Source organism: Carassius gibelio, chromosome A17, assembly GCF_023724105.1.
Source record: "Carassius gibelio isolate Cgi1373 ecotype wild population from Czech Republic chromosome A17, carGib1.2-hapl.c, whole genome shotgun sequence".
NCBI lineage: Eukaryota > Metazoa > Chordata > Actinopteri > Cypriniformes > Cyprinidae > Carassius > Carassius gibelio.
In genome coordinates this window covers 3,588,564-3,602,685 of record NC_068387.1, presented here as the reverse complement: position 1 = coordinate 3,602,685, position 14,122 = coordinate 3,588,564, and the positions used below count along the sequence as shown (strand labels likewise).

The window sequence follows — 14,122 nt, the reverse complement described above, 5'->3', positions numbered from 1 at the left end:
CCCTGTCCTCCTCATCTTTTCTTTTACATTTATAAAGTACTGAAGTCTGTTGTTTGGTCTTTGCTGTTTTTGCTGCCCAGCCAAGTCAGCACCATAGCTTTCTGGGTAAATCTAAACAATAGTGAACAGAGACTCACTTGAATAATAAAAGACATCTGACTTCTCTTATGTTCACACTGGGTTTTGATTCAGTAAACTCTTAAAAATAAAGGTTCTTTATTGGCATCGATGGTTCCATGAAGAAACATTCACATCCATGGAACCGCTCCATTCCACAAAAGGTTCTTTATTGTGGATAAAGGTCCTTTAGATTATCTAAATGTTCAGTATATTCACTTGTGTTAATCTCTCCTCCGTCCTGTACATCGAAAGGCTTTGAATGTTCTCATGGAATAAATCGAAATGCCAGGAAAGCACTCTCCTATTGATTATGACGCTCATTTCCTAAAGCAGCGAGCGATTCAGCAGATTCTGTTTAATAATTGATGATCAGGGGCCCTGACAGCTTTTATATTTGCCACTGCCCCAAAATCTTCAGCTTTGCCAGGAACAGTATGTACAGTATACCTCACTTTCAAGTTGATTTGATTCCTCTGGAACTGTAGCTGTTGATCTGCCTCCTTTTGACTCACGTGTGCTACAGATAAGAGAGGTATTATTGGGACTGATAACTGCATGATAGTTGGGATAGTCTGTTGTTTTTCTTTAATGTTTATTCTAGCTTTTTTTAAGGTTTAAAGCAGTATGTTAACTGTTAATGTTTTAGGTAGTTCTCATAATTGTCTTTATTATTCTAATTAAGAAATAATAAAAAAATTAAGAAGTTATATTCATCAGGGCTCAACACTAAGGATTTTCTTCTACTGGCTCAGTTTGGCTAGTAGTTAAAATGTGTACTTCCTCTGCCCATTTTTCACTGGTTCTGCCACAAAATAAATAAATAAAAAGTGGCTGTTATCATTGGTTTTGATCCATGGTATATTTTATTCTAATAGATAAGCTTATATGACACCAACATTTTAGATACCAAAACCTGATTCCAATTTTTGATACCACAGCAAAAACTAGCCTAACAAATATAATGTTTAAACATCATTGAAGATAATTGAACAAACAGGCACTGTAATAGATGAGCACCAGCCAATGCTTGCTCGTAAAAGGTTAAGTTAATTGATTGAGACATCACATGTTTCTAAAGCACTAAACACATCGGTGTTGTCTGACTGTTCATGTAAATTACATTTCATGAAAGCCTTAATGGCATTAATGTTGCCCTGCAAAAAATGAATATCTTCCTCTGTAATTTTCTAATGCAAATATCTTAACATTTCTTAAAAATAAACCATATTTAGAGAGTTTATCCTTAAACAATAATAAATATGTCAGTGGACCACGAAAACCTTTTCCATCTAGAATTATTTATATTAATATTGATTATTAATATTAAAATAAAATAATACAATCACAGAAACACACAACAAAATTAATAAAACCTTAACTAAAAATTAAATTATGGTTGTTCTGTGCAAATTGAATTGTTTAAACATTAAATTTGTGATTTCAAATTATGGTGCGCTTTATACATTTGCCAATTCATGTCATTTTCACCATGCTCTGTATGTTAAATGAGTGTTACCCTGGGTTTATTAAAAAAATATGATTCCCAATGCACACAAACTTCCCAGAATACTGAGTGCCCAGTGGTTACGGTTTACTATTAAAAAAAAAAAAAGTAGCATGTTTATTTTACACACACACACACACACACACACATATATATATATATATATATATATATATATATATATATATTCCATTTTCAAATGATTCCAAATTTCTTAAATATTAATTAAAATAAATACAATTATTTGGCCATCAGCCACCCTGCTTTCCGCTATATCCGCATCGGCTGTCAAAAATAATAAAAACAAACATCGGTCGACCACTACATAGTACATTGTGTGTGCTCTAGACATTTAGAGAATGCAAAGTCATGTTTGAGAGACCGAATATAGTACAGTCCCCTCCTCAAAAGGCAGGGCCTTCATTCCTTTCCCTTCGCAGGACTGTTCAAATCATAATGTTTCTTGTGAGTAAGCGGAGACATTATAAATGAAGCAGGGCACATTTTGTACAGACTCTGTGGCAAACGCTGCGAGTCTATAATAGCGTAAGAATCTGCAGTGTGTCATGATGTGAGTCCCGGCCAAGAGAAACCCTGCCCTCTTAAGGCAGTGAAGAAACACACACTCCTGGCGAAGGGAGCGTGTATTATTAGAAGGTGAAACAGAAACCCTAAAAAGTAAGCCAGCTCAGAGTGACATCATTGGGAAGGTCAAGAACAGACTTTTCTGTGAGGCCTCTTGACCAAACCGTCATTTGTTCCAGACGTCTGGTTCGTCATGAAGGAGGGAAGCGCTGATCCGGACTCTGCTGTAGGAGGGGTTTTAATGCATGTCGAGCCCAGTTTGGTGACGTGGGGGTCCTCTGGGAAACAGGAAATGACATCAAACGAGTGGCTCGTTCCCTGGATGTTGCCATCATCCTGATATTTTCTGCTGCTGCTCAGATTCTTTCATTGTTTTCATACTTAATGGTTTTGTCATAAGTGACTTCTACTTTCTTAAAAGATGTTTTTCAGACATTTATTATTATTCAGGGAGCATTGACTCACTAAAATTCAATATGAAGTAGTAAAGTTTTATTTTTTTGTAAAGTAAAGCATACTTCTGTCCTGTACTGTCCTAATGTGATCATGGCAGATCTACAGCGAGAGGAATGTGGAGACTGCAAGGAAATGCTCATGATTTATCAGAGGATGCTTCACTTCCTGTGTCATTTTCTCCCCTTTCCTGCCTCGAGTCCAGAGATCTGTGGACCGGGCAGCGCTCTGAAAACATGACGATAATCCTCAAATTGTCTTATAAATAATCACAATTAGCTTGTCTAAAAAGAAGAAGAAGAAGAAAAAAGATGCATGCGCAACCAAAATAAAAAAAAGTTTGATTTATTACAGTGAGTTTTAGCCGATGATGTTGATGTTAAAGGTACAGGGCAGATTAATTTATTTCCGAGCTTATTTCTCTTGTCAGTTTAAAGCTGAGTACAGCGTTTGTATTTGTGCAGCTCTGTTGGTCTTCAGGGCTCTTTAAGTGTCTAATCTATGATAGAGGAAGTAGTTAGAGTAAGAAGCAGCCCTACCCAGCACAGAGCTTTCCTGTTGCATTGATCAAATCTAGCTGTGATTTAGTGTTTTAGACTCGTTTGCTTACACTCAAGCCCTCTGGGAAGGGAAACGCCTTCAAGGTCTTAGAAGCTTGATAATCAAATGATTTCAGCATCACGTGTGGAAATATGCATTATTTATGGGGCTTTTAGTATAATTGACAAATAATTTTTGTCAAAAGCTGCTTTAGATAAATGTCTTTATTATTTGTGCTTTTTAATTATGCAACAGAAATAGGGTCTCTGGCAGTCATTATTAGTGCATGTCAATATTTCTAATGAATGTTGAGGTGATAATATGGACCATTATTCTGGATTCTTCCTTTGTTTCTACTGTGCTGAACCTTCAGTGATTTCTACAGGAAGTGCTCTGTGTTTTCTCGAATACTCTCTGTGTTGTTCTCTCTGTAAAGAAGAGCGATGCACTGGTGTTTATGAAAGAAACACAAAGCACTTTGTAGTACACTATCAGGATATGTTATTTACTTTGAAATATGACATGCAGTTGCCCCCATAAAATATTGTACTGTTAAATATGTTAATGAACATTACAAATAAAGGGAAACAAAAGATTTGATATAGTCATTCAGCCATAATTTGATTTATCAAATGAATTATACATGTATTTTTTCCCTTTTAGACTATTTGATTTTAAATATCAATAAAATATCATTGCACATGTTATAGTTGATGCGTTGCAAACCTGAACTTTTCTATTTTTTCTATTTTGTTTAAATATCGTAGCATTATCTTGCAGATAAATAAGGTGCTACTCAAACTAATTATAGTGTTTGAGTCCTGTTTCACAGTATTTTACATTCAAGGAGAGGATTCATTGTTGATTTAATTGTAGGGTATTGTGCCGTTCACAAATGCAGTTTAATATCATTAATGGAAGCTGCATTCAGTGTGACAGCGTTATTGATTAGCACAGGACGTGTATTTGAGATTAGCGGGGTGTTTTCTTCCTCACAGCCTCACGTGTGTGTGTGTTTATGGGTCTCCCTGCAGCACTGGAGGTCTCCGGCACTGTTAAATGTGTCCTATTACTTTAGCATGGGATCTGTGTGTTCCAGCATTACCTCATCTGCTGCCAGGCTGTATTTTTAGCCAAGAAACACAATTGGCTGGCAGCTAATTAAATTCCAGCCCTCTGTGCAGGCTGTTTGATGGATGGTGAGTGAATGGCTCTTCATCTGATGGCAGGGACGACCAATGACCGTCCAGCTGAGGAGGGAGTTCACTGGGGATCTGTGCGGCGTTTGTTCCTTAGCTTGGGCACGTGTTTTAATGACGCATGTGGATGTCGGTCAAAGATGAAATCATTCTTTTCCTAAAAATGGACTGGCATTATTTCATTTGTATTCATCCGGGATGTTTGGCACAAGTGTGAGCGGATGCTGTTTGAGGCGAGTCCTCACGCTGCTGTCAAGTGTTTGACCAGAACACCATCGGACTGCTCCGCCCATAGAGAGATCCTTCTGTGTCTGCCTTTACTCCCTTTCCAGCACTGGGAGGAACGACTAAAAACAGTATTCAACACATTTAATATAGAGATTTTACAAGCAGCAGCAAAAATTACACATTATTATTATTATTATTATTATTATAACAGCAAAATCCAGTCTTGATAAACTCTTAATAATAATATGACACACAAACCAATTTCATTGAATACATGTATGCATTGAATAAAGTTTATTTAACTTGATTCTGAAATACTGGATTTATTTTGTGATTGTATAGTTTGTTCTGTAAGGACATACAGTAATTCATTTAGGCAGGTCTCAGTTTTCAATTTGAATATTCAGCAGATGTATTGTGGCTTATTTTGTAAACTGTGGCTACAGTCTTGAATAAAATATTTATGTACATTTTAAAGAAAAAAAACTTGACACGCTTGTCCTTTTGAACTGGTAATTTAGTCATTAATATAAAAGTTCCAAATTCAGTTTTTTGCATTTAAATTTTTCCTGTATTCCATTTTGTCCCATTTTAATTTTGCTGGACTTCTTTTTGATGATTAAAAGATATTTTCTTAATCAAAAAGCACGTTTAATTAAAGTTGCAGTGCGTAACTTTTTTTTTGGTAAAAAATGATCCGAGATCAATATTTGAGCAAGTAGAAATCTATCATTCTTTAGCCCGATTCACAACGGTTAGCTTGTAATGTTTTCCAGTTTGAGAGGAATGAGTAGTCGGTGTGTTTTTGTCTGTAGATAAATGGTCATGACAATGACAAACATGGACCGAGTCCCAGAGAAGATCGGAGAGATGTTTTGAGAAATCAATAGCAACTGTCATTGTTTTAAAGAGGATTACAAACTATATCACAATGACTTAAGTTTTTCTTCTTCAGAAATAAACCTCAGCTCATAATCCTTTCAAACTGTCTGTGTCATCTAACAAAAACTAAAGCTAATTCAGATCCTGTTCATCAGTTGTGCTACGAGCTTCTTCATCCTGGTAGCAGAATATTATCATTTCATACCTGAACTATTTGCAGGGAAGAATGTTTCCTAGTGTTTAGACCCAAAGCTTAAAATCCCACAGAAGATGAAAGTCCTGGACCTAGAGAAAACATGGTCGTCTAAAACCGTACCAAGAGTTCAAACCAAGTCTTTCTTTTAGAGTTTGGTTGGGAAGAGAGATGGAGGCGATCTACTTCCACAGTCACACACACACAAATAATGCTGGGAAACTGGATAGTGTTCTGCTGAGGGGGAAACGGTTTGCTGTGCTCTTATACATACATCAGTGATGGAGAGACGCCGCTGGTCCAGCTCACATTCATTCAAGCCCAGGTCTGTTTGATTGGTTCGTTATTCACGTCACAGACTCGATGAAAAGATTTAATGCTGCTGGTCAGAGTATGACAAGGCTGGACAGTGACCACAGGGCCTGCTATTAGTGTCTTTAGTGTTGTCCCAAATATGGTTTTTAGATGCATGATGGTACTGCATGGTCTCTCTTCTTTCTGACAGCAAGTTGACACACACACCATTGTGCATGTATAGTAATCATATAAGTATAGTGTGTTGTTGTGTGTGTTTCACAGTGAAGCATCATTGGATTCCTTCAGACGTGGCTCAGTTCACAGAAAATAAAAGTATCTCGATTCTTATTTAACACTGGTTTCTATGATAGCAGGTTTACAGTTATTAAGTATACATTTTACATTTAATTTTCTGAAAAGTTTTTATTTTTTGTGTGTTTTTATTAGGGATGCACCGATCATGATTTTTCATGGCCGATTCCGATACAGATTTCCGATTTTTATTTATTTATTCATCTTTAAGCAACAAACAAGAAAGAAGGAAAGTGTGCATAAACGAGATGTTTATTTGGTATTTAATAGGCCAAACTGGCTTTTGGCTATTGACAACAATAACTGCAACCATCTGAAATTAACGGCAGTAACTGCACAGTAAGTAGCCTACATTCAATACAAACATAGATGTTACAGACATCAGCATTTAGCTTTTGTTTTTGAATTGGGTTGCAACCATAGAGAACTGGCCTTAAATTTAAAGATTAACTGTAACCATGTGAAATTAAAGGCAACAACTGCATAGTTCTAGAGTCCAAACAACACGATCAACACATATTCTTGATCAGCATTCAGTATTTTAGTTTTTAAATTTGGTTTTAAATGTTAAAAAAAAGGTCTTTACCAGTGTCTTTATTTACAGACTAAATAAAAGTATGCTATATAGATAGATTATTCCAAAATGTTGAAATCAAATAATGTTGGTGCGAATAAAACAAAGATGCAAAGTGTTTTAATTCATCCAATAAAAATAAATAAATTAGGGTAATGATTCACATCTATATTTTTTTAACTTGAGCCAATGAAAAATAAATAACTATTCTCTCAAGTGAAAAAATATAGATGTGAATCATTACCCTAGAATGTTTTAATTGGACGAATGAAACACTTTTTCTCAGTGTGCTACAGCAGGTTATTTTTAAATAAAATTAAGTCGATGTAATTTTAAGGTAAAATAAAAATAATCATCCTAATGCAGAACTGTCGTTTACTTCTGGCTTTTCAAACGTGTAAGTTCCACTTTACAAAAAAAAAAAAAGTTTCGTCACAGTTTAGTCCGTTTCGTTTCTCGTCCAACACGTGAGGAGATGATCTGAACATCACTTCACGGTCTACTCGTGTTCAGGGCTCGGTCGGACCGGTAACAGTAAGCTCGCGCAGCTTTAGTGCGCACAGAAAAGGGACTCTTATTTGTGCGCCAGTACACCAACGGCTGATCGCTTCCTGCTATCTGTGCCTCAGACATGAAGCTCTGCATTTCCAGTACTGATCGGCTGGCCGTGTCCTGCTTACAAATTTCGAAATACTTCCACACAAATGACATAGCGAATGATTACAATGTAGTCTGTGCACGCGGCCGCACTTCCGGAAAAATCAGCCGAAAGAATACCAAAAGCCGGGCCGATTGCCGATCGCGTATTTTAAGCAAAAACCGTCCGGTTCAGATTTATGGCCGGTCAACCGGTGCATCCCTAGTTTTTGTCATTTTTATTAGACTTTCCTGTGTATGTGTGTTCATATAGGCCTAGCTTTTATTCATTTAAATGAAATTTGTGTTAATTTTATTTTAGTACTTTTCAAAAAAAAAAAAAAAAACATCTATATATCAAATAATAATCTTTACTGGGCAACTAGACTAAAAAAAAATTTCACAGGTTTTTTATTCATTTATTTATTTATAATTTTTTTTTTTTTCAAAGGTATAGTAACCCTTATAGAAACGTTGAGCTTCCCTGCAAATTTTCCATGAAGAAATGAAGTTCCCCCGCTTGAGTGCTCCTAAACTGATACGAGCGCAGAGTCTCCTGGTTATTTTGAACTGCAGTCCACTTCCTGTGTTGTTTGTGTGCAGCTGCTGGAGGAAGAGCAGGTTTAGAGTATCAGACTCAGGTTACAGTGTGAATGTGAAACAAAGAGCGAGGCTCGACCCTGATCTCCTTACACACACATACAAACACTTCTCAGCGTTTCACCTATTTTCGGCCTCCCGATGAATGCTTGGCCTCTTACTTTCATCCAGACCAGAACGTAGCCCTCCAGTTTGGCAAGAGTGGCTTTCACACACACAAAGGCTTTGTGTTTCTCTCCAGCTGACCTTGTTTTCAGCTCCATCGCAGCTAAATCACAGACCAGTTTTAGCTCTGTTCAGTGTGTTGCTTTTTATCGCTCCCTTTCCTAGTGTTTGTCAGTCTAGTTCCTAACCTTGTGGTATGTGTGTTCATGCAGATGTGAAGAAGGACTGGTCAGATCACGCGCTGTGGTGGGAGAAGAAGAAGACCTGGCTGCTAAAGACGCACTGGACGCTGGATAAATACGGCATTCAGGCCGACGCCAGGCTGCTCTTCACGCCGCAGCACAAGCTGTTACGCCTGCAGCTGCCCAACATGAAGCACATGAGGGTGAAGGTCAACTTCTCTGACCGCGTCTTCAAGGCCGTGTCCGACATCTGCAAAACCTTCAGTGAGTGCTGCTGCCTTCCCTAAAATAATGCTCCACTTCTCCCTAACTCCATTAGCCCTAACTCAATCAGAACAGTAAGTCAGGATAATTGTGTTAATCAAGCGAAACATTAGAGTGCATCCAGCCTCCAGTGCTGAGAACAGATGTAGGCTTTAGTGGAGAGATGGGGCTACCTCAGAAAACAGTGATCGTTTGAAGGACCCTCTTAAAATGGACTGAAAAACACACAAGTGCTGATGGATTTCATATTGACCAGTCCAAGGGCACATGCTTTTAAAAAGCCAATCGCCTTTAGTTTTGTCACACCCCAGCTAATCTTAGCCTATTGAAATCTATAAATAATAATAATAATAATAGTTTTGAAACAATGCATTATGCAGTGACAAACATTTAAAGCACTAGTGGTCATTTCATATGTAGACGGATGATTGATATAATGCCACTACATATAATTTCAGTCAGTTTAATGCTAATAAAAACAACATTGCTGCTATAGACTTAGTACTTATTTTCACATAATATTTATTTAAATCACTTTAAATTATTTTGAAAATGAAACATTCTGGTAAACAAATTATTTAAACTTCATGTACACACACACACACACACACAGTGTTCATACAGGTCTGGAACAGTTTTGTAAAACACAAATAAACCCAAAAGGTTTTGGGAAAGTCATGGAAATTTGTTTGTCAAATCTCTACATAATAGAATTATGTTTAATCAGGTTCTGAATTTCAGTGCAGGATAGCGCAGCTTTCAAGTTTAAAATGAGGGGAATTCCTGCACACATTTATTCAATATAGCATGTAGGTTAGATGAGTAAATCACACAGACTGTCAGATTAAAACAGCATGAGTGCTTCAGCTGTACCTCGTCTTCTCTCTTTCACTCAAAGTGGCTTCACATCTCTGCACTACAAGAGTTACTGCAGGCTGCGAGACGAGGCTTTCACTCATGTTTCGGGACAGTTGACAGAACTGTTACTTGCCTAATCAGGTCATTGTTGAATTGTCACATCATTTGTCACATCCAAAAGCACACACGTATAAAGCTACTTCGAGTTTCATACGGTGTTATTTTCTGCAACTTGTTGTGTTTAAGCGCCCAAATACACACACAACTCTGCTGATCAGGGATTGACGAAGAGAATGATCACTACCTGCATCACTGAACTTGTGACACAAACACAACAGAAGCGTTAGATTTTAATCAGCACAGCCAGCGAAGGAGTGAACGCAACTGCCTTGAACAAGCGCACCTTTTTTTAACAACAAAAAAATGTCTGTTTCATTGTCTGTTGAGGAAGTACAGACGTTCCTCTCGTTGATAGCAGAGGAGCGGATCCAGCGAGAACATGGCTGGGTGATACGAAATGAAAATGTTTGTAAGGAGTCACCGCAGTAGAGGCGGTGCAAATATAATGACGTGAATAATCCTGCAAACTCTAGCGATACTAAACTGCAGTGAAAACTAGGGATGGGTATCGTTAAGGTTTTAACGCTATTACTACTCTTACCGATACTCCTTAACGGTCCGGTACTTTAACTGTATTCTTATCGGTACTTTGTGTTGTGTTTAGCCCTATTCGGATGGGACTCGTTTTACAGGGGGTCGTTAGAGAAATCTGCTAATTTTAATCTCGTCCGAATCTGCCACGTCTGTGTTTTTCTCACACAACCTCTGTGATCATTCCAGAGCAAATTACCTACTGTTTTTCAGCAAACTCAGTGATCCTCTGAGAAAACTAATCCCGTCCGAATGCGAATGTCTGTGATTGCCGGTGATATTTTATTTCACAACGCGGTTCCTTGTGTGTTTTGGCTAACATGAATTACCGTAGATGCTCTTACCGCGCGGATGTTTGATATATTTGCTTAGCGGCAAATAAATAATAATAACAAAATAATACAGATAATAAAATCAAGAGCAAGATCACGTAAACTGTTAATAACGGCTATTGTAATATTAGCGTCTGGTAAGATTACTCGCGTTCATTTATGCACTCATAATGTTACATAATGTTTTAATTACATATGTACCTTTATGAAAATTAAACATATGGTAGGTTTAGCCTACTACACAAAAAAAGGAAAACACGTTAAACTAAAGGAACCACACATTAACATGGTTTTGCTATACTAGCCATTTAGTATTTATTGTGTAATAATACTAAGGCAATCATTCTGAATGAATGCAATGCACGCATACAGAGCGCGTGATCTCTGTGACGCCCAGATGCACAAATCAGATCCTCCCACCTCTGTAATAAACACAGAGATTTTAGTCCCGTCCGAATTGGTACATGAAAATCGCAGACTTCAGGTGGTAAGAATCGAAACTCAAACATAATAGTTTAGAAAACTAGTCCCGTCCGAATAGGGCTTTAGGCAATCAAAATCTTTGCATTTCTCTGTCTGCACATAATGCACTTTTGAAAGATGCTTTGACAGATTGCTTGTGTTTCTGCCCTTACATGAAAAAATTTTGTTGCACTTATGACAACCAGCTTTGTCTGCATCAACTCTAGTGAAGTGTAACCACACTTTGGAACGTCTTGCTGTCTCCGCCATCGTCACTCTTTGTATTAAGCAGGAGTTTTCGTACTGTAAGGGGTCGTTCACATATCGCGTCTAAAAACGCGTGGAAAACGCTAGGCGCGCCGCTTTATGATTTTTTTTCCCCAAAGCCTTCGGGCACTTGCGCTCCTGAGGAGTCTGCCGTTGCTAAGCAACCATGAACTGCTCTCTCCATGAAGATGCAGAAATTTCAGCAATGGATAAATGAGTTTGCAGCACTAAAAACTGCTTGCAGTAGCTCTGCTACTAAATTAATTTAAAAATCCACATACAGCTATCAGCTGTTCCTTTATCTTGGGTGAGCTTTCAACGTTGTTACGGAAAAGGTGAAGAAGCTACATGACCCGCGGTGCGCTTGTGGCATTCTGAAAAGTTGAGATGTTTTTAACTCCATGCGGTGCGGACACGCCTGGGGAAAAAACGAGCTCGTCGCACCGCGTGCGCATCGCGACCGTGTCGCTTCCATTATGAGCGCATACCGCGCGCCTACATTTGAAATAATGAACTTGAGCACGCAAAAGATGCAATATGCAATATGGCCCCTTATGCGTGTGCGTGCGCCGCGCTCGTTCTTGTTGTGTGTGTGTGACTGACAGACAGCCTCCGCGGCGCACATGATAGATCTTGCAGATCTCACAGACATACGTCTTAATAATATCACAAATTAGAAATGTTTGGCGAGATAAAATGAGCACGATAACATTATTAAGCAAAAATACATAGTACATAATTTTTTTTTCCCTCCAGTACCGAAAGCAGAACTGATAGAGTCAGATCTTACTGATACTATGTCTTTCATAATTTAGCCCCGGGGCTAGTTTAATACTGGGTTTCGGTACACATCCCTAGTGAAAACCCAAACCAGGTTGAGTCTTGCCAATCTGAGCCATGTTGATTTGAAGAAGCAGCACACAGTGGAAAAGCGCCATAACATTAATAGCCAATCAGAATGTTTTGCTGTTATAAATAAGAGACCTGCATAATAGTATCGCAGCCCCGATGAATGGTAGACATGTTGAAAAAGTTGCAATTCGCAATAGTCAAATTGTCAATTGATGTCCATCTAGCACATATTTACATAGAAAAACTAATTAAAACGCAGCGTAGCTTTGTAAACCGCTCAGAGTAATCATGTCATCTCCATAAGAACAATATGATGGGCAGAACAAATTTGCAGGGATTTTTGAAAAGGTCCTTTTCACACATCTTACATTACCAGTAAAGACAGTATGTGAGAAAGGCGCTAAACTCTTTCTCTGTTTGCTGTGAATTTGAATTGCTTAACGTTCATCATGGAAAACAGTGTGCATTATCTCACTAGATATGTGATGTAAATCATTTAGAAACCTTTGCCAACACAGGAGACCTGTGCATCATCCCATTTCTAAATATGACATTTATTGTACATCTCGATTTCAAAATAAAAGTTTCTGAGTTTGTAAGTGGCCGAATATTAAAATTTAATGGATTTAAACATAATTTAATCACACTGTAAAGTGAAACATCACCAGACCGTTGGTGCCCTTTTTTATAATACATAATGGACTTAAGTTGGTTATGTTCATATTATGTGTAGGCATATTAAATTATGTAGTTTAACAGTGTTGTTGAATAAAACCATGCAATGACTTAGTTTTGATATTTTATTTGACCGTTTTATTTATTTATTTATTATTACCTTATTATTGCCATATTGTTCGTCTATATATAAATAGTCATAAAAAAGCCTGGTTTTGACTTGGGTTTATTTGTGTTACTAAAAAAATCAGATTACTCAATAGTCAAAATATTCAGTAGATTACTTGATTACCAAAATTATCATTAGTTACTGCCCTAGATTAGTTAAAATAATTGAAAATACAACTGCATTGTTTTACTTTTTGTAATTGAAAGACAAATATTTTGTCATTGAAATTTTCTTTAAAATAGAATTAAAATATTGTCTCGTTCTAGTGAACCAAGTATCTGTATTTTCTCTCGTCTCGTGAGCTAAGTAAATTGTCACACCCCTAGTGTCGATAAGCAGTTATGTAATTTTAATTTTTCAGGTCAACCATATATTCATAAAAAAAAAAAAAAAAAAATCAGTTTGAATAAGAAAAGCAATAACTTTGCCATAGTATCCTTTCAAATGTGAAAGTTGCCACAGTCATTGCATGCTTTGCATATGCTGCCGCCCATGGAAGAGCTGATTTTTTTGGTTTGCTGTTTAAAATGCGTAAAGGTTGGTCTGTGTACACATGCATCAGACGGATATCGTGTTTACTGACTCAGCATGCCCTTGAACTGCTCCAAATCCTGTTTCATAAACAGTTCTTATCAGTGTAACTGTCTGATGGTAACTTTTTGTTGTGTCCATAGATAGAAAACAAGGCCTTATGAGCACTTACAGGATGAATTCTCTCCATCAATATCTGCACAAAAAATATTGACCGAAAATAAGTCAGATGACTTCCTCTCTCAAATTGATTTGAATTGACCCTGACTCTCTAACTCACAAACACAAAAATAGCATGAAATGTTGGTTTACATTTATTATTTATGTGAATACTTCAGTAGGTCAATAAGATTTAGTTTTAAACATGACAAAATAAAAATCTGTTACTATAGCATCGCTAGAGCATTTCCGAAGCAACATAATGCAAGCCTTAATGCACCGATCAGATCTTTTGACCATATTTTGTCCCACCTGTTTTCATGCCCTTTAGACTTGACTAAGGCTTTGTTCAGTGCATCGATATGACGATGTATCAGCACATACTACTTGACGATGCAGGTATCAATACTGCAACGTGCGCAGCAGTTGGAC

The 14,122-nt window shown here is 37.4% G+C and overlaps 1 protein-coding gene across 4 annotated transcripts in view; it reads left to right on the top strand.

Annotated features, from left to right (window-relative positions):
• The window catches only part of LOC128031381 (fermitin family homolog 2), a 54,556-nt gene that overhangs the window by 4,364 nt on the left and 36,070 nt on the right, over positions 1–14,122 (top strand). For all 4 annotated transcript variants that reach the window (XM_052619605.1, XM_052619606.1, XM_052619604.1 and 1 more), the window contains exon 3: positions 8,501–8,734. In XM_052619605.1, coding sequence (XP_052475565.1) covers positions 8,501–8,734 — 234 coding nt within the window. The remainder of the gene's footprint in view (positions 1–8,500; positions 8,735–14,122) is intronic.